Below are 22427 nucleotides of genomic sequence, written 5' to 3' on the forward strand. Positions count from 1 at the left end.
ATTTACCTACCCACTGTAGTGCTTTCATCTTCTAAAATTTACTATGTCTTACTCCTTTTGGAAAGGGAACAAAAATATCCATCCTTGCAATCTATTATTATTAAACTTAAAGGTGATGAGAACATTAACAGTGATAAATAAATTTTTAACAAATCAACAAACCTGTGTGAGTTACAAAGATGTTACCATCACCACAAGCATCTGCTGGCAGACACATGTGTCCCCATCTCAAGTCTCTGTGTTCTCAGACTACATATATGCCTCTACTTAACAGCTTGGGCATCATCCCCTGGTTCTGAAGCAAGGTGGCACAACATAATTTAACATTCATCTGGCAGCATTCCTTCCTTCTCCACTTCTGCCCCATTCCCAAAATCAGGCTGGCTGTGCTCTGACTGCTGATGGAGCAATGCCCTCCTCTGTGTGCCAAATGTAGTAAAAGTTGCTGTGTGGAGGGGAAAAAAAACACGGGGAACAATGTGCTATTTCTCACATGATGGAGGATAACACTCCACTGCCTCAGCCTGCCCCCAACCCAGGGTTATTTATCACTACATGCAGTCCTAAAGCCCACAGAGTGAGCAATACTGGTTTGTTAACTGGGAGAGTTTCTGTTACTGGTCAGGCAGGTGCTTGTAGAAATTATGTATAGCTGGCCCATGCCTTAATTTAAGCAAGAACCTGTACCCTGATTATCTGTGAGCATAGCTCAGCAGCGCTCCTTGCTCATCTCTGGATCCTGAGAGAAATCTCTGCACTACTTTTTAATACAACTGACTATCAGCTGCCAAGATACTGAATCCGTAGTCAGACATGTAAAAATCAGACCCACAGGTAAGCAAAATAAAGCAATGCAGCATGTCCTTTCTCTTAAAAGAATTGCCCAAAGCCACTGAACACAGTATTAAGGAGACTGTTATCAGATATTCACAAAACTTGTGAATGCCTCTCCTGACTGTGAGAACCACGACTGATAAACATGGAAATGAAACACCAACTGCAGAACACGTTCGGTGTCTGGGTGTATGACAAGGTTAACAAATGGAAGTGTTCAAATCCTATCAAAGGGAAGATGAAAATCAAACTCAAGGTGGGTATGACTTTGGAGACACAAGGACAAGAGGAATGAAAGTTTCTTATGCTTGTCTCAAGAAGCACTTTCTAAAACACTTTTGAAGAATTTCATCATGTGCTCACTAGGCAGGAATAAGCACGCTTTATCACAAAAGTACAAGTACCTTCTGCTTACACTCTGTATTTGGACACTGTTTTACAAAACATGGAACGTGGAACACTAATGCCAAGACATAGGTTAAACATATTAATACAATGTTCTAAAATATCATTATTACAAAACACTAAGTTAAGATCAACTTCTGAATAAAAAAGCATAATTATACACATATGTCATATCTTAGGAATAAATTATCTTGCAAGGACAAATTAATATTTAAATTGTGTCACATGGTTTTCAAAGGTTTATTTTCCGGAAACTTGTTTACAATGAAAGAAATACAAAGAAAAGAATCCTATTTGGTGCTTGTTTGTCCTTTTAGACTGAGAGTGCTTCTTCTTATTTCTCTAGTCTCATTTTTTCTGAATTGCATAAAAAAATCACAAGAGAAAACCAGATCTTATTGAAATCTATTTAGGGACTTTTCACAAATAGCTGTGCTATCTTTCAAAATTACATGTCAAACAATCTATACAAAACTCAAGCCCTGCTTTAAGACTACTGCATTATTTTACAGAAAAAATGTGCAGACCTCCACTTTCCTTTTGCTGCCTTTGCAGACTCTTTCCTGACTTGTGTGCTCTTGTTTTAATCCAACGGTAGTGTTTTCTGATCTTGCCAGTGTCCTGTGTGGCTACAAGCTCACACAGTGAGGTCAAGAGAGAGCACCACCAGAAAACTTGTGAAAAAGGAAAACAAAATGGAGGAGGGGCACCCGCAGGAGATGAAGGAAAGCCAGCAGAAATGCCTACAGTGTACAACAGCATTTTTCTCAGCCCTCATGAAACAGCATGTCCTTATCACTACCTGAGAACTTAAAAAAAATAAGAAAAAAAAAAAAGATATTAAAGAAAAGCTCTTCCTTGGCCAACCTCCACAAATTTCCAGTGACCATTTGGAAATTATTTATTTATTGTGGGTTATATCCTATTTGTAAAGAAATCAAGAGTTTATTGTAAAATGCTGGCTCACAAATGCTAAGCTGATGGGACAGAAAATAAGTTTATACAGCTTCCTCTTGCAATTAGTGATTTATATGTGTTTGCTCAGAAAGGGTAAATATTGTTTCATTTTGTTAAATAAAAAATCTCTGTGCTATGCAAATACCTTTAAATGGAAAATAAATTTACATTTCATTGTAGTTTTCAAAGATTACTTTCACAACTGATATTCCTTTTAAAAATGTTTTCTCACAGACAACTTATTCTTTCTTACATTAAATTTTCCACTTGTTTGTAACATACCCTCCCCCAAGCCCTGGGGGAAAAAATTGCTTACTTTTCATGTCAGTGTTGTAACTTATAACTATATGAAATTTGAAAATCAATAATGATTTGAAGAACAACCTAAACAACCTACAGATAAAGATAAATGGTATTTTGTTCACTTCATTCTTTGCTAGAATAATTTCCCAAATAATTTAATTTGTTACAATATGCCTAATATTGATATTCTTCTGATTCTTACTGATTTACCAGAAACATCCATACACACTTCGGTCAGCCTTATGTTAAGGCAACTTGTGATCAGCCTAGACTGTGCATGTAATATCAGTGCACAAGGCACAGAGATTATTGTCTGCAAAAGAAAATTATTTTAATCAACCATTAATCCACTCAATAAATGAAGGTCACTGAAAAATCTAATTATCTCAGTGACATGTTGCACTTGAACAGATTTTTTTTAGTTTATCAGTTTTTCTTTCTAAAATAAATACCTAGGCGCGTTTATAAGAAAAGCAGCTACAAATTCAAACCATCTGAAATTTTATAGATGAAAGACAAACTCATTGTGAGGATCCTGATCAAATGCGATTACACAGAGATTTGCTCCTGGACAGGCACCATTCATCAGTGGCAATCTCTCTCTGTAGAAGAGAAATATTTCCTAAAATGTCAGGACACACATTTTGCTCAATTAAAAACAGCTCCTACACCGCCCATCTCAGCTGCCTGAGGACATTCACTTTGATAGAAATTACATATACATACATATATATAAATGCATATATGTATGTATGTATTTGTATATGTATAAAACACATACATACAACAAAGGATATATGCATATAAATAAAGGTTTTTTCAATTAATTTACATCTGTATTACCTCCTCACCAATCTCCTTGGGGACAGGGGTGAACACTAAAATACAGTAAGTAGAACTACACTCTATCTGTAGTACAGTGCACCTTAGCCAGTTACAGAACAACTTGTGTCAATAAACAATCTCGGGGCAACCATTCTTGCTTTTTGTTAAATAAAACATCCTTCCGAGTTCATGTTAAATTAGCAAGAAGCAGAACTCAATGTTTTAATGTATCTAAGTTTGCTCACATTACATATATGTGGCACCTGGCATAATTTCATTGTCCCTGTACAGACAAAACTCAGTCCCACTTGTTCTCACACAACTTGCGGACTCCTCCTGCCACTTGTCACGCAAAGGAGTCCTGCACAGAGCTCACTTCCAGACTTCACTCCTCAGCAGCCAAATCCAATGAAATCCAAGTGACTTTGTACGTGTGGCACAGTGCTTTGCAGCACTAAGACTTACACCATTAATGACAAACATGTGCATACACATGAGAAGTATTTCTTTAAAAACATTTTTCATGTCATTCAGGATAATTTAGTGGTTTATTTCAGTGAAAATATTTTTGAAATGTCCTTACAAGAAAAATTTAAATTACTGCTTTGAAGCAGTTTGGACATAAGGAAAGAAGCTATTCATGGCTGAACCTTAGTTGAAATAGCCACTTAGATCAATGTGCAGTCACAGTGAGCACACACCAACAGAGGTGGCAGCTCTGTGAGATGCAGTTGTGCAAAGTCTTGCTATACCATTTTTCTCCTAGGTAGCATGTTAAATCAAAGAGAGCAACAAGAAGTTTGGGAAACACAACCTCCCATTTTATTTTGGCTCAGTTCCTCAAAAATTGCACTCCACCACTGTGCTGATACCAAATGGAATGGTGCATTCAGCATTTCCTCAGGCTGCATGCCTCTACTGCTTTCCTCAAGTTAGCCCAATTTTTCATTCAGCAAAGCCTAAGTCCTATGAGTTTCATGATACAAATGAAACCCAAACACGGAAAATAAGTTACTAGTTTGCAGCTTAAGGAGCGAAGTATTTTAACTCCTGCAGCTACAAAGCAGTGGAATTGACATGGGAGTCTGGGTGGGAGGGAACATGAGGCCAGGGTGGAGGAAGAAGTGGGAAGGATTGCCTCTTCTAGCAGGAGACTACAGTTGGCTTAAGGCGGTAATGAAACTGCAGGGCTGTAATAAGCAAGGATTTCATCCAGGAGAAGAAAAAACAAAAAACCCAAACCAAACAAGCGAGCATGAAAACAACAACAAAAAAAAGAAACTTTGACCAAACCAAACAATCGCAAAAGCCTCGCATGGATCATATCTTCAACAAACAGTTTTTTTCTTCAAGATTAATAGAGATGTTTGCTTCATTTAAAAATAACCATGCAGAATAATTCAAGGGCTCACAACAGCAGCAACGAAAAGTTTAATATCCATCAACTAAATGTAGTTATGCACTGGGGTATGGAATGACAATTACTGGGCACACATTTGAGATTTGTGAAAAACATTTCTCCCATTTGGCATTGTAAAAGCAGTATGTAACATTAAAAACAGACAAATAATTTTACATAGAAAGGTTAAAATAAATAGCTCACTTCATACAAAACATCAATTAAACATTCAACTTATCTAATGTGTATATTAAAGAAACTGTACATTGTTAAAACAACCTTATGTTTAGTTGAAAATATGTAAATATAAGGCACACATGGATTAATTAAAACTACAGAAAACCAACAGACTTTGTATTTGAAACATTAAATACTTCTGCTTGAAAAACACTTTCTAAAAGCATGTGCCACCTATTTGAAGGCAGCAATAAAAGTAAAGCAGTCTTTAATCCCTGCACTATTTTGAAACAACCAAAGCAACCTTAGGCTTGTCTGTAAAAACTCCTTTCATAACATATGCTTCTAAAAAAATAGTTTGCAAGTAAAAAATGTTATCAGAAAAAACCACGAGATTCCAGCAAGCAGGATGCTGATGGGGGAGGAAGGAGCAACTGACACAAATGTATTACAGTCAATGGCATTACACCAAAATCATCCCATAGGAGAGACTGTCCCAGAGGGGTGAATCATTAAACACTGCTGATAGCCTGGAAATACATTTTATATTTAGGAATGTAAAAAATACTTGTTTTAATTATGCTGTTATAAACTACAGACAGAAAACTTGTAAAAGCTTTGCACAACTCACCCACAGAGACTGAAAAACCAACATACCGTGACCTGCGTTGGGAAAGATTGCTTGACTTTATTCCCATTAGAGTAAAACTGTTGTTGTGAGGAAATATATATATTTCATCTATAGTATATAAAGTATGTATATGCACTACTTTTTGAGTTTTTTATAAAGAAAAAATTCTGTAGACTATCAATTCTTTTTGCAAAAAAGTATTTTTAAGTAGTAAAGCTATAGTCATAACACAAGGAGAAAACATGCCATCAAGTCCATGTGGAACTTCACCCAAGGACAGACTAAAGCAGAAGACCATTTAGTTATAAAAGCTGCATATTTAAGGTCTTAATCTTGAAACCTTTATTTACATGAACAGGTCTTACTTTAAAGAACAAGTGTTTGCAAGATTGGAATCCAGCAATCATTAATCTCGTTGAAAGACTTTCTAGCATGAAGGACTTTGCTGTCCTTCCAAACAAACAAAAGCAGATAATTCTGCTGAATATTTTTCTAAAGTTCTGCCTTGTCACACTACAGAACTTAGAAGTTAAAAAGAAATTGTAAGATATGAGGTGAAACATCACTGAAAAGTTCTAATAATTCAAGGAGAAAAATTTGTTAAAATTTTATTCCTTTTCAAATATTTCTGTAAATATGGCTGCTTCAAGGTGGTGTCTTATTCAGTAGTATGATTTGCTTGACCATTAGGAGGCCAAGCCCAAGAGGCCACAGAAAATTGTGGTGTGCCAAATTTTTTATCATTTTTGCTGAGTTGGTCAGAGCAGGGTGATGATAAAAACAAAGGTTGTGGGTTTGATCCCTGTACAGGCTGTTCACTGAAGAGCTGGACTCGATGACACCTCTGGGTCACTTTCGACTCAGAATACTCTGTAATTCTGTGACTACCCAAGTTTAATTCTTCCTCTGAGCATCAACGAAGCAAACAAAACGCTCCTTAAAGGGAGGCTGCATTTATTTTCAAAGTTGTTCTTGATGTCACCCTGCTGCCATCTTGGTGTGTGACAGCTCCTGTGGGCCAGGCAGAGAAGCACAGGGCGCAGGGGCTCAGTGAACTCCAGCTCAGCTCCTTCCACACCCCAGTATGGACAGTGCTGCCACAAGCGGTGGCAAAGCTCCAGGGAAGAGTGTTTGCTTCACTGTGCTTTTATCTGCACTGCCCTGTGGCTGATGGCAGACTGGCCACGGCTGATGTAATACCCATCCCTGATCCAGAGATCAGGGGCACTGACCTATTCTCTCTGGAAATCAGGGATAGGACCTGATGGAATGACTTGAACTTGTGCCAGGGGAGGTTTAGGTTGGATATTAGAAAAAGGTTCTTCCCCCAGAGGGTGGTGGGGCACTGGGACAGGCTCCCTATGGAAGCGGTCACAGCACCAAGGCTGAGAGAGTTCAAGTGTTTGAACAAGGCTCTCGGGCACATGGCATGACTCTTGGGGATGTCCTGTGCAAGGCTAAAAGTTGACTCAATCCTTGTAGATCCCTTCCAACTCAGACTATTCTGTAATTCTGGTCTTTCAGCACGGGGAGCTGTGATCGTCCCTGCTTGCCCCATGCCAGCACCCCAGTGGAGGGCATGGCTGTGTGTTAGTGCCAGGGAGATGGGGCACACGCAGCACTAAACCCATTAGTTCCACCAGTGCTGCCCTTCAGACAGTTTTGATCATTATTTTGATCCTCAAAGATATTAAACAGCATTTTCAGTTCTGCACTGTGTGCCAAATCAGCTTTTTAATTTTTTTTAAATAAAACAAACAAACAGAACATTTAAACCGTATTTAGAGAGTAATAAAATCTTTGAATCTCTCATATCAATCACTTCCTTGGACCACAGTCAGCTGCCCGGGGAGGACCGGGTTATAAATGGCCCGAGGAAGCGATAGGCAATGAATAGCCCTGACCCTCGCTTCCCCGGTTCGGTCGGGCTTGCAACCTGAGCCGGGAGGGGGCAAATTCCTGCGGCCGCCGCTGCAGCCGGGCCGGGGAGGGGAGCGGAGGGCGCCGCAAGGGGGGCCCGGCCCCTCCCCGGCGCCGCCGCGGCACCCGCGCCCCGAACACCCCCTGCCCACCCAACCCCGGCTCCATCCTACCGTGCCTCCATCACCGGAGCAGCCACAGGCAGCTTCTGCAGCAGCAGCAACCTGCCCTGCCTGCGGCATTGCCGACCCCATCGCACAATCAATGCCGCAGCCACGCCGGACAAAAGCAGTTTCGTGCCCCGCCGGAGCGGAGGTTTCCGCCACCCGCAACAACTGCAGCGCGCAGAGAAGCCAACAGCTGACTGGCAAACCTTGCCAGCGAGCAGAAAAATTAAGGCCCAGAATCTTTTCCTTTGGCCCCTGCAGATCTGCACTGATCCAGAAGAGAACTGGCAAATATAAAAACCGCGGTTAAAGTCTGCATCACTCTGGCATTCCTCCGCCAGCAGAATCCAAACTGACCTACATTGTTAAACCTGTTTCCTGAAACACGCAGGAATGCTGCAGAAGATGAAAACAAGGCTTGCATGCAGATATCTCGGGGATCTTGTATTTCCTATATTAGCATCTATTCCTAATGAATATTTCATTGTGGGTTTTCTGCGTAATTTCTAAATTAATTTTTCTCATTCGATTTCTTAATGCTTGAATGTAGTTTTTTAATAGTAGCATTTTAATAACAAGATTGCTACCAGTAAGCTTTTGATAAAATTTGTCAAATTAATGGAAACTTCACATTTCAAAATCTTAACAGCTGCTTTTTACACAGAGTATTTTGTTTAGCAAATGTGTAAAAATTATGTTACAATAATATAATCAGTATTTTTCAACAAACCAATTATTAAAGGAAGAAAGGATTAATGTCTTTCCTCTGCATTTAGCATGTCCGTTACTGTTTGAAAATTTACTTCCATACAGATTTAATAAAAGGAAGCAATTTGCTCTTTTGTCCATCATCTTTAAAAATTTGGCAGTGAGGTGTTACTGTGCCCAGAACAATGTACTTGTAAGACATACAAATTCAGATTAACTTTGTTAAATCGCTGGAATTAAACAGTAACAAAAAAAAACGTGTACTAAATTTTCTACATGTTCACTTAAGTGGAGAAAATCGTAGATCAGTACACATTTTTGTCTGCCAAGTCCTCTTTCAGACCTGAAATGTCAGGAATTTCAAACTTGTCCACAAAGTGGCACAGCTACACTTAAATTAATGCAGATCCTGCTGAATGTGCTGCAAGAAATTCAGATGTACATTTGTGTATGATAAGTTCATACAAATAATACTGTTATATAATTAATTTGGGGGACATTTCAAAGATTACAAAGCTGACACAAAGATAGTAAAAAACAAGTTCACAGAATGATAGTTTATACACACAAAACCCCGTTTCATTTATTTAATCAAGCTTTTATGGTTTAAATATCTAAGCTCCTAGGTGAAACTATCACATAAAAAAAATCCCTGAGACAAAATGTGCATGTGCACTGAAACTTCTAGACAACTATTTCACTGACTTCAGCAGGCTCAACATTTCATCTCTTAGTTAACATTTGGTCCCTGAAATGTAGATAAAACATACTCTACTTTCAAAATGCACATCAGATGGAGGGAGAAAACAGTAACTAAGCTAAGGTTTACCAGTTTTTAAGAATTTAACAAATACATCATCCTAAAACCAGAAATACTGCAATGAAATCAACCATGTTATGCCATTAGCTCACTCAAGACAATATAGTATACTATAGCTGCATTTCATGATACCTATTGTCGTTAGTGCTAGCTTAGATCCTTTGTAATGGACATTCAGATAAAAAGAAATCATATTATAACTATAAAAACACAGTAGTGTTTTCTATATTTTTTTAAATACTGATTCCCATTAAAAAGATATTAATATGTGGATCGCAGAAAATCTTAAAACATTGATTATACTATCTAATAATGAAGACTAAATATAATTCATCTTTCACCAAATGCTCCAACTGGAGCCACTTCAGCAGTCTAATCTTAGTCCATTTACAGCTGTCACCAGTTAAAGAATGATCATCCAAAGAAGTAGTACTGTGTGAATATTAACAATAAACAAGCATGGAACAGCCTATTATTTCCCAATAAACTACTGATCATTATTGTCAGTTAAAAAAAACTATATTACAAAAACAAATGAATCCGCCATTTGAAGAAAATACGTAATTGCACAATTAAAATAAATTAATGAAGATTAATGTGAAAATTCTTCAGGGAATCTGGATCTACCAATTACATTCTCAAACACAAAGAAATGTTGCTCAAAGCAGACTGCAGATTAATTTAAAATCATCTGCAGTCTTGAAAAATATAGCTACTGAAAGTAAATACATCTAAAATGGAATATGCATTTTTATGTTTTATTAAAGTCTTTAATAATTTCTATTAAAGACAATGTAGGCACAGATCAAAATAAAAGGAACCTTCCCAATTAGTGTCTTGAATTTCTATAATTTTAGACATTTTCATATCTAATAGATTGTATTTTGGAATATTGCAAACTTCTTTTTTTAATTCTTGAGGAAGAGAAGGCATTGCTAAGAAGAGAATCTGATAACCTACTTTCTTAGAGTAGATAATAGACTATAGTCCAGGATAATTAAGCACTCCTTAGTGAAAGATGTGGTAATTACTGCTCCATTTAGTGTTTGCAAAAGCAGGAACTAACACTAACAAAATCCTATTCCTGCAAGTCTAAGCAAAAATCTTATCTTCATATAAAATTATTTTTTATCTACTGTATTTCTGCATAAAAATCTTGAATATTGTTTTCATCTTAACAATGCACCTTTAAAATCTTTTGCTCTCTTATCCTCTACAGTTCAATCCCACAATCCTTTCTTTGTAACTAGTGCTGTAAAGTCAATGATGACATGTAAAGTTCCCTACAGTATCAGAAATGAAGAGTTTCTTGGTTTATTAATGCATCTGCTTCACATCCAGATCAACCACTCTCAAGAAATGTCTGTCTTCAACAATTATCACTAATTCGAAGCCAATTAAACACATTTGTAGAAATTATTTTATCTTTTTTTTTTTCCAGATTGCAGTAGTTTCTATGACCAGAATCACGCGCAATAAACAGGATGCCCTTAGATCAGCCTGTATGCTGGAGCCACACAGATCCCTACACAAAAAACCACACATTCCTTACAGGGTTCACTTACACCCTACATTTCCCACCCAATAAACAGTTTCTGCAAAACATACTACTTGAAAACATTGAAAAATGTGATTTTGACTCCTGTAAAACAGCTATTTCAAATGTAACATACTTTCTTTAATTACCCCACACACGCAGGCACACAAACCTCCAAAAACCAAACAACAAAGCAGGCAAACAAAGCAGATTTGGCACAACCAAATGAGAACATATTCACTGCAGTGGAGACCCGTTGAGGACTGTGGTGAAATGGGAACTTTTTGACTAACTGCATTTACAAATATTTACATTCATATATTATTTATTTATATTTATATTCCTGTATTTACAAATATAGGAATAGACTATGCCTTCAAATCCATGAACTGTCCACCTGCTTCTGCCTGAGCAAAAGGTTCAGCTACTTCCTCCTCCCCACCAGCCAGTGCTCTCCCTTGTCTCTGAATAGTATCTCTACATCCCTAACACCAGGGCCTGGGAAGAAGACAGATCCTAAAGGATCCAGCCAATAGGACTCACATCTTTCCCCTCATCAACACAGATATGCAATATGGCAAGTTAAAAGGTTCTTAAAAAAAAAATTCCCAATACCTACTGCATCCCATCAGCCCTGCCAGAAATCAAAGGCCCTGCACAGGACTCAGTAACTGTTCAACACCCCAAAGACACTTTTCACTGCAAGGGTGAATTGCATTCACCCCCAACAGAACCTGCCTGTGCCCACACTTGAGGGTTCTTCCCACACTGGGAGCATTTCACATACTTCTCCCACTTTCTCCTTACTGTGAGAAACTTATTTGGGACTGAGCAATTTTTCAACAGGAAGATGGAAAAAAACCCCACATTATCAGCCTGATACATGTTGGCATCGGAGCAGACTGGCAGATGAGTGGCCAGGTGAATTCAGATAAGATATTAAATATCATACATTCACGGTGGAAAAAAAGTAGCGTACTGTGAAAAGTATATACAAATTACATGCATACCAGTGTGTGCGCATGAACTTGACAAGTTGTATCACTTTTAGTAAACTTTTAATTAAGCAACAGTAACCTAAATCCTGTTTACTACCCTACATTTTAGGCACTGTGCAGGAACAACTCAGATTGCTTTTAAGCACAAAATGCACACTTACAGCCTTATGAGAACAAAAGCCTGTGAACCACATAGTTTCAGTAAAAACATTCATGTAAGTCTTAACATCCACTTCTAAGTTTCATAGGTCAGTAAGACCACTTCATGTGAGAATACTGAGCAGAATTTGGCCCACCAGGTCTGTAATCAACAAGAAGGGAAGGGATGTCATAATTTCAATGCATTAAGGAAGAGATTTTGTTCACTGTTGAAACAATTCTCACATTTCCATTCACTTGATGTACTATTGTGTTTAGTATCTGGGGAAGAGGGCAGCAAACAAGTTTGTGAATAATTCTTGGATCTTATTCCACTTTAGTGTCAAAAATGGCTGATTCGCAGGATGTATAATCTGCACGTCCTAGATCAGGTAATTAAACCAGGTGAGATTATAGTATCTATTTCAAATACAAGATGCAACTGGGGGTCTAATCCAACATCTAGAGAAGTCAACTTATGTCTATTAGGTATGTTCAATACCACTACTTTTATATATTTCTAGTATTTCCAGTACAATGAGTCTAAGAATAGTCAGAAATTATTACACATGGTCATCAGAGGCTTTTTAAACCCCCTTATTTCCCCTAAGATTGTATTATTACAAATGGCTCATAAAACTAACCAAGATTTTGATTACCACCTTGCAAAACACAGTTGTAAAATGAAATAAAATATTTTTTAAATTATAGCACATGTGCACAACTAAGGGATTTTAAAGACACCTGTACTTTGAAAAAAATACTAAATTATGCTTATTCTGGTCTTGTTAAAAAACACAATAGCTATCACTTTTACTCTCAGTTTCAGACCAGGGTTTATTTCAGTTCATGTATTTATATGACCATAAACAGAGAGCTGTAACACAAATGTTAAAGTAGCCTCACGTGGCACTATAATAAAAAGAATCAAGAAAAATAAATTCTCTCAGCACTGCATAGCTATAAATTAGCATGACTAATTAAAAGAAGGTCTCTCTGGGAACAGATTATGTTTGATGGGAAAGCCACTATCAGCTAAATTAATGAAAATTATACATTTATGAATAACAACATTAGCATTTTTTGAGAGTGCACAAGATCTATCTGTTACAGTCATGAAATATTACTTTGATTTTGTAGATAAATTCATACACTCCAAATATTGATTTCATATGCTTTTCCTCAGATTTTATGTGTTAAACAATTTTAACCAGTGAAAATATTAACTTATGATGCTAAGAAACTAATTGAAGCTTTTCACCCTTCCTCCTTCCAAAAAATGCAATTCTAGCACCAGATCAGCATTTTGGAATAGAAACTGTGTGATTTGCTTGGCTTCTGCACTGATAATAGAATAATAATATTCTATAACTCTCAGACAAATAATCTCAAATGCTTTGATGTATTTATTTTTCAAAGTTGAAAATCCATACATATAGAAAAAAAAAAGCTGTATCTTCCAGATTATCAATTAATTTCACTAAGACCTCACCTATCTGATAAAGATTTATCCAAATTATTATGAATATGCCCTGTAAATATGCTTATTTCTGTTCTTTAGAAGAAAAAGTCCATGTATTGTTTACATGTATCAAAGTTTCCCTGATTTTTTTGTCTGCCTTATAAATAGTGATTTCATTATTTATAAATACTGCAAATCAATGTATTTCAGTGCTACCACTGAACTGTAATCACAAAACAAGAAAAAGAGAAACTGGAAGACTGAAGTGTGACAGAAAGATTCATGAAACATTTCACTTCCAAAGAGAGCTCAGATGCTTGTACTCCTGCTGATACCCTCTAGTGCCTTTTCCTTGAAATGTCATTATCACTTTCGTTGTCTCTCCATCCCCAGCTGAAGGGGACAACACAAGAACTCTTGCTATTTTGCACCAGGAGACTGCAGTTTCATACATCACATTTCTGTGACAGAAGTTTCCAGCTCTTTCCTCCAATATCCCCACTTCACCCTGGCTGCTGCTTGCTTGTACCCTTGGCCACCCTTCCATGGTGCCAACACTGCCCACCCTTATTTGTGGGAATCATGGGGACTCTGTGCTATGAAAAATGATACAAAAATCAGATACAAACCCGAACACTTCCCCGGCTGAGTTTGCAATGCAGCCCCACAAGCTGCATCCTTATCCTAGTCCAACATGAAGAGTGATACAAAAGCTCTTCAAACTTACTGAGGCAGCGGCACTGCTGCCAAATATAAAAGTCAAGTCATCTCCATAGGATTCCCACCGAGAAGGGTGGCTGTTTAAACTTCCACCTCTTCACCCCATACTGCTGCTGCAAAGCCTAGTTTGGCTGCTTGCAGAGCAGCTGCTGAACCTGCTGCATGTTACAGCTTTGCATGTTCGGAAAAAATCAAATTCAGTGCCAGTTTTCCATAATACAGCAGACTTTGAAGCTTGCAGTAAGGTCCACGGCTGCTCCACAAGCAACCAAGCCATGAGTGAGGATGTGGAATTCCCTTTAGCCATCTCCTAAGTAGATAACTCCCCCCCTCCATTTTAAGTCAGAACCAGCCAGACTAATCTGAGGAAAAGCATGGACATTGGTTTCTTCAGCTGAATAGGCTTAAGCAGTTAGATGCACTTCCCCACCTTCCATGCAGAGGTGTTTACTGATACTCTGCTGATGTAAAAGCAATTTAAGGATTCACTGCTTTCACCGGTGATATCCATCAGGCAAAAGCCACTCCAAATCTGCCCTGAAGAACTGCTCTTTAAGAAGAGCCAAGCATCACACAATACCTGTCTAACAGTCCTGCTTACTTTCAGTTGATTTTGAAAAAGGCAAAAAAAGCGCTCCTACATGGAGGGAATTTAAAATTTAAACAGTATGAACTTATTTATTTGTGTTGACTTTAAAAGGCATCATAAATGGTCTTTACCCTCTAGTTTCTAGTTCCTAGGATCATTCCTAAAGGACACTTTTACAGTCACTTTTATACACCTTTGTGTATAAAACTGGTGGGCCTAATTTTGCTTTTGTTGATAATTAGTGGGGAAATATTGCAGGCCTTTACTGCAATGGGTTACTTAAGGAGGATGAATCAAACAATATTTACATGGGAGTATACTTTGTGAAACAAAACTCTGGATGGTTCTAAATGTACCTACTACCTCAGTAATGTAGTTGCAAACCAGAACAAGCAACAATAACAACATTTTTCCCAATTTGACAATTCATTTCCTTTTAGCTTTGGTTCATATATCTGCTTTGATATCTTATGTTTGTGCCCCAGACAAAATATCCTCTTCCTTCCAGTATCCCAACCCCTGTGCACAACTTCCTCCGTCTTGGAGAAAAGGAGGATAGCATGCTCTGGAAAGCATGTGCTTACTGCTCTGCAGAAGAGGGGAATACCTCTTAAAACAAAATTGTCCCACTGCAACCCTCTGCCTTTGGACCACTTGTAATTTCTACTTGCCAACATACAAAGTTTAAAACTCTTCAGCCAAATCTGATCTCATTCAACACCACTTAGGTTTAATGGTGTTGCCATTCACTTAAACACTATATAGGTTTACTAATAACAATTTACTACAGTGTTGGGGTTAGATGTAAAAAGATGAAATATGGCAGGTTAAGAAAATGGCAGCTCCATAACTCAAATAACCAAATTACAAGTTTCTTCAGACAACTATCTTAAACCATCAAGCTGTCAAGAAGTATTTTGCCATCTATGTGTCCTTACACTATGCTAACTTATACGTTAATTAGTAGCCAAAACAAATGTTAAAAAAAAATCCCAACCCTGTAGCACTCCACACCACAATCAGTGGTTTAATTTCTCCACACCACAATCATTTCTCTGCAGCACAGCTGGTGAGTGCCAGAGCTTGGCTCCGGGTCTCGGGCAGCTCCATCCATCCCGTTTGGATGCTAAACGCGCTGAGGCTGCTGAGCACCCGCAGCTGATCCCTGCCGGATCTTCCCCACACATGCTCACTGCAGACACACATTCACTCCCCGTTCCTTCCTTCCTCAGCCTCCCTCCCTAAATCCTGCTGGCCACTTTTGTTTTGATTAGGACTGGGCTTGCCCAGTCCCCAGGAGAAGTCAAAGACGACAAGTCTGTAACAGCATACTCTGCATGGGGACTTCTATACTCCAAACAAGCATACCAATGTCATATTAGACATAAGGAGCAATGAAATACTCATCCCACTTGCTTGCCCAGAACTTCCAGTTATCCTGAGCAATTAAGTAGTTTTTAAAGGCTCCCAATAAAACAAAAAAAGGTATGCTAGATGAAAGAATGAATGCATCCTTGAAAAAGCACAGGATCACGTGTGCTCACAATATAAGAAAGTCAGTATTAAGTGTATAATGTCATGCCTTACTCTGTCACAGAAAAAGCAGTTTGACTGTGCCTAAAAACTAGGAATTCAAAGAACAGGCATCTGATTCATCATTGAAGAGGACAGTTGGTTACATTAAGTGGAAAAAACTGTTCAGATGCTGCTTGTATGCCTCACTTTCCATTTATTCTTCTGTTTACAGTCAAAACAGTCTCAGTAATTTTTCCTCCTTCTTTTGTTATAGGTACTTGAAAGAGTAAGAGCAATCTTTATATCACACAAATGATAGTGCAGTGCAGAAAGACTCAATGCAAGAAAAAAGGCTGTTTTCCATTTTAATCAAATTTTGTAGTAACAGTAAAAAAGTTCGGATGAAAGTGAAAAATTTCAAGCCGACTATGTTCCCTTTAATGAGAAGACAAAATACACCAGCTCCTACATGCTGCTCCTCCCTTCCTTCCTCTCCCCATCTCATAAAAGAGGATCCCAAAGAATGATTGTGTTTAAGGTCCCAGTTCAGAAATAGTATATCGATTCCTTATTGTGGTAAGAATTTTGGACTGAAGAGCCAGGTCCCAGCAAACTTCATCTAAACTGAAAAATCCATTCCATCCTGAAAAAACACATTACTGAGAAACAGACATAAATTTTTAACCCTTGGTATTCACAAACGTTCATCTGTTAATTGCATCTGTTTACATTCAGCACCCTACAGTCCATGATCATCTTTAACATCTGCACTTCACGCTAAGCAAAAGAAAAAAGACTTGTTTCTAACTTAGTCTGTACTAAGTGTGTGTGAAAAAGACTATACAGCATTTTTGCCTTGCTGCCAGCATCCAAAAGAAGTAGTATATAAGTTGTCTAATTTTGAATGTGCACAAAACATTTAACAAATGTCATCCTTTTCTGATTCTATAAGAACTTCAGCTCTTCTGAGTTCTTTGCACTGAAGACCTTTATTCATTTGCACTACAAAAGGTTTCCCTCACTTCACCTCTCCAGTCTGCTTTAACCTTTCACAAATGGATCTTCTTCTAAAATTTAAGAAGAGCCACTCACACATAACTAGGTCCAGAATTCACATAACAAAAGAGAAACAAGCTGTATTATTCATTCCATGGTAACTTATAATGAGAACATATGACAATATTGAGCCAAATTCAGTAAGGTGCACAGTCCTTGGATTTAAAAATGTTACAAAGGACTATTGTTGCTACTCTTCCATTTTTTTTTCAGAAGAGAGTTGACTTGGCAGATTGCTGCACTGAGCATAGCTTCTGTTCAAAAAATCAAATCATTTTTAGGACTCGTAATTTTTACATGACCCTGAATGACTCAAACACAAGACTTAAAGACATAAGCTGTATCAGAATAGAGCTAAAAAGGAAAAGATAGTGGATGTGTGTAAGTGTACCAAATTATGTTGTAGACACACAGATGCACGTATATAATGGCCGGTGTGTTTCTACCTTAAATAATGCATCCAGCTCTAGGTACTTCATTACCAGAAGTCTTAAGGTAGTTCAGGGGAGATCAATCTAAATGATTAACACCAAAGGGGGGGACTTAAAAGGCAGGGTTAAAAACTCAATACTGCAGCTGTTTGTGAATAGAACATTCATTGGGTGAAGGGGAAGAGAAGTCCAAACAAAAGCATGGTCCTCTAAAAATATATCAATATATACAATTAGCATAGCACTGACTTTAGAAAAATGTGACTATAATCCACATATAGCTAAGGGGGAACTCCAAGAAGAAAGCAAAATTATTTATTGCAAGCTCAAAAGTCTAGGTATAATGACCTTAAACTATTACAAGAATTTTGACTTGACATACAGTAAGTTTTTGTTCATAGCAAGATCTCATAAACTGGGCATAACAACGTCACCAAAAAAGAGTAAGATAAAAAAGGAAAAATAATGTTGTGGGGTTCAAGCTAGCTTTGAAAAGACTTTGACTAAGTAAACTAGGAGCTTCTCTCTCCTGCTCAGACTGCCTAATTCTACAAAATTACACTAGTAGCTACAAACACTGCAGAATGAGCGAATGAATACATGCAACACTACCTGCACACACTTAAATGATGAAGTGTTTTCGAAGCAGTTTTGAACAGTAGTGTTTTGTTTCAATAGATTAATAAGCTAACATCTTTGCCATGAAAAGGACCCAACACATGACAATTTTTTTCAAATTAATGAAACTAGTAAGAAGAGGGTCCAATCACTGCTCAGGCAACAGACTGTTGTACAAGCAGCAGCGTTAAACAACATTATAGATTTAAAGACATTTTTATGCTCTGACTGCTACTGCTAGAACTGCACAGCTAGTTAGCCAACAAAGTATTCTATGTAGCAATATCAATTATCTAGAATGTACTTTGAAACACAACAGATAGTATTTCTCCCTGTTATGTTATACAGAAACTGATGGAAGGAAGATTTACATCACAGTGAAGTTTATATATACACACCTTCGATTTCATCAGAATGAAAATGATGAAAAACATACTTTCTTTGCTGAATTCATTGGAGAATACTAATAATAACTTCACTCAGTAAGACATATCTTTAAGCAAACTCAAAATGACTGAGGCACACAGTTAACATGGTATTTTTCACTGCATTTTACACTGTGATTGTCTTAGAAACCCAAGGGTATATGGATAAATTGTAGATTATTAAACTGTAATAAACAAACTTGTCTAACATTTCCTTCTCTTCCCCTCCTTTAGGGAACACAACTCAATAGACTTCCAAATTTACTACTACTTTATTATTTTCTATGACTATTTTCCATTATGAAACTGAAAACCTTGTCTAGTATTACTTAAATGTATCAGGTTATCTTGCAGTTCAATACTTCTCTATTTCCACAGCTCTAAGAATATCTTTGTTTCCAAATGTGTTTTTTATTAACAGCACTACTATGTTTTAAATATTTGTCTTCTTCTAGTGAAGAAGCAAAAAAAATACATACATTAACACAAAATTACATTAAGAAAGAGGAGGTTTTATCTTTAAAGCAAATTTATTAAACTGTAAGAAGCAACTTTGTGACTTAAGATACAAAGAAGGGAAGAAAAGGGGAAAAGGAGGAAGACTGCTCCTTTTTTGATAAGTGTTTCATTCATTCAGTTCTAAAGAGAAAAAGCAGTAGCAAAGAGGGGGAAGCTTATATGCCAGTACAAAGCAGGAAGTGTAGGAATTTAGTGAGTTCACTACTGGATTCTAGGCTTTGTACATAATTGCGAATGCAAGCAGCTGCATTGAAGTGCAGGCCCTTAGGTGCAGGGGCACACGTAAGGCAGCAAGACCAGAAATCCACCCCATCCTGCACTGCAAGGCAACAGGCCACAGCAGCAGCTTCTTCAGAAGTTTCAGCCACCTTTTTTACTAACTAATCAATGGTGTATGCTTTAAAAAAGCCTGATAAAGTTACTGCAGAATAAAGCTGGGCAACCAAATGCAACATTAAAAGGGAGTCATGGAACACCCCCTTCACCGTCATTGCAAACGTCATAGAAAACGGACAGCCACGTAAAAAGATGCCTTTTGCCTCAACATGGCCCTAGCCCACCCCAAAATGGTCTCTTTACCTGATGCCTCTCTTCTCTGATCACACAGGAGATGGGTGAAATTCAAAATTTAGAGAAGGACCACGGAAGTTCTTCTTCACAAACCACAGTACAGGTCTCAAAAAAAGTTCCCTTATTATTTTGTACCTATTTTGCATCAGTAACTCGTTCAACATGAAGGCATTCATACTAGTTTCCACATTCAAAACACAAAACCAACCATGCTGCTTAAAATTAAAACCATGGACCATACATCCCTTGTCTCCCCAACAGCCTTACAGAGACACTGCTTTTGGTCTGAATACTTAATGATTATTTTTTTTTTTCTCTCCCTAGAAAGGAATAATTAAAAATCAACCAACCAAACCACATACATGCTTCAGAGTATCACCACAGGGACACTCTCAGGTCTGAATTACTGCAAAATAACACCATAATTATGTCTTAATTTCACTAACTAATCTCAGATGAGCTTTTAAAAAGTAATTCGAGGTTTACAAGGAAACCGTTTAAAACTGTACTCAAATGTTATCTGAATGAAACCCGACATTTATTTATCCTTTTTCCAGCTTAATTTTAAACAGTTTCCAAGGAAAGGCATATCTGCTCCTGATCAGTCTGGTGACAAATGATAAACCTTGTTAAAAAGTGTGACATTTGAAAATAAATAAAAACCACAGGAGACTTTTCTACCCAATGAGGAAGATACGAAGAAACATTATACCCCTTGCACAAATGACCAGCCACAGAGACTAAGCACAATCTAACGACCTTATTTACTCAAATTGTACACTGCCAACAAAACCACTACCTAAGGCAACTCTGTAACTACAGATGTACTTAAATACCTAGAAAAAATAGGTTACTTCTCTTCACATAAAACCGGAGTCCCACTGAGCTCAACCAAATGTGGCAGGCTGAGATGGAAGACAAAAACGGGTCTTACTTGGTGTACAAAGACATCAACTGGAGACTCCAAGGGGCTTCCCTCTCGGTTGCTCATGGAGATGAACCCGAATCCCATTCTCACATTGAACCATTTGCAATGGCCGGTTCCGTGCAAAACCTGGGAATCCTCTTCTTCTTCCTGCTCCGGCAACTTCCCGGGTTCGTCTCCACCTTTACTCGCCCCTGCTGAGGTAGAGGGAAAGGCGGGGGGTGTGGGGTGGAAGGGGGAATAAAAAGAAGGAAGAGAGGGACAAGATGCAAAGCAAAGAGTTAAATTCTGGTAACATCCTTTTGCCGCTGTATAAAACAGTTATTACAAACGGAACGGGGTAAAAAAAAAAAAGGGGGGGGGGGGGCACGAAGAAAACAAAATCAAAAAGCAAACTGTGAAAAATGCGTATTTTTCCTAAATCCTAAAATAAACAACCTTCTCCCCAAAATACGTAAAAAAATTAAATCACCGGAGGTTACAGAGAGGAAACACTGCGCTCGGAGGCTCTCCCTCTCTCTGAGCCCAGGGCAGCCCACGTTTCTGTACATACGTGTATTTTTCCATTTAACTCCATCTTTCAGCCACATTACAGCACGGAACGCGATACTTTACTTGAATATTGCTGGTTTAAGACCGATCCCATTTCTCAACAGAAATTCTCAGCCCAATTAGTCTCTCCTCGCAAGGCGCAGGACCGGGGGGCGAGGGGGGAGGCCGGCCGAGGAGGGGTGGAGGAGAGAGAATAAGCAAAATTGGGTAGATTGCACAACTGGTTATTGCACGTGCAGCGCCGAAACCACTATTTTCCAACGTGTATCTATCCCTCCTAGGAATAAACTTTCGATTAAAGTTGGGACAGGTGTACGGCCGTTTTCTCATCCCACCACTGCAACTGTGCTTAATCAAACAGGAACAATTCAAACAATAGCCCCCTGAAAGCTTTTCAAGTTGTGAATCGGTGTGGGCGGTACGGAACAGTTTCTGAGCTGGGTAACAATGGGTTTGGAGAAAGCCCCCTTGCGCGAGCTGCTAAAAAAGGGTAATGCATAGTTGGGTAAAAAAGGGGTGGGGGGAGGGGGGGAGAGGGGGAGAGAGCGAACGAGCGAGCGAAAATCATAGTAAAACAATAGAAAAAGAAAATTAACCTTCGGCCATGTTGCCCCACGGGCCCTCTGCTCCAAACTCGTGAGATGAAAACTTTCCCTGTGGATCGAAGTGGTCTTCTGCATTAATCTAACATCCTGATTTTGAACGATCGCAAATTTAGCTCGCATGGTCTAATGTGCTTTCCCTCTTTTGATTTTTCCCCGTCTCTCTCGCTCCGTTTCTGGCCCCCTGCGCACACGTGACTCGGTCAATTACATGCTTTCTTGCTACTAATTTCGCATCGGATCCTTAAGGGGTTGGCAGCAGGCAGGAGCAGCCAATCGCCATTTCAAGTAGCCTGACACACCAAAATAATTTATGAATGAACAAGAAATTTCCAACGCGGCGCTTTTTTTTTTTTTTTTTTTTTTTTCCTTCCTTTTCGGACAGCTAATCTGCACGCTTCTTTACGGTAAATCGAGATGACGTATTATTCTGGGGGTTCTGCCCTCCCGTGCATGCAGAAATCCGTAGGAAGATCCGTGTATTTCTAGATACAGCCCACTGAACAACAGCTGCACGCAGGGGCGGCCGTGCGGAGGAGATTATGGGGGTATCTGCGCCCACCGCAGGCGGGCTCCGCGTACGCACACGAAGGCGAGATGCTCCCGGACAGGGGACACGCGTGT

The 22427-nt window shown here is 38.5% G+C and overlaps 1 protein-coding gene across 1 annotated transcript in view; it reads right to left on the reverse strand.

The window, feature by feature from the left end:
* The window catches only part of LIN28B (lin-28 RNA binding posttranscriptional regulator B), a gene marked incomplete at its 5' end in the record, with an annotated part of 78856 nt that extends 57892 nt beyond the window's left edge, over positions 1-20964 (reverse strand). The window contains one exon of the mRNA XM_021553804.3: positions 20659-20964. Coding sequence (XP_021409479.2) covers positions 20659-20964 — 306 coding nt within the window. The remainder of the gene's footprint in view (positions 1-20658) is intronic.
* Between the last annotated feature and the right edge of the window lie 1463 nt (positions 20965-22427).

This window comes from Lonchura striata, chromosome 3 (assembly GCF_046129695.1).
Source record: "Lonchura striata isolate bLonStr1 chromosome 3, bLonStr1.mat, whole genome shotgun sequence".
Taxonomy (NCBI): domain Eukaryota; kingdom Metazoa; phylum Chordata; class Aves; order Passeriformes; family Estrildidae; genus Lonchura; species Lonchura striata.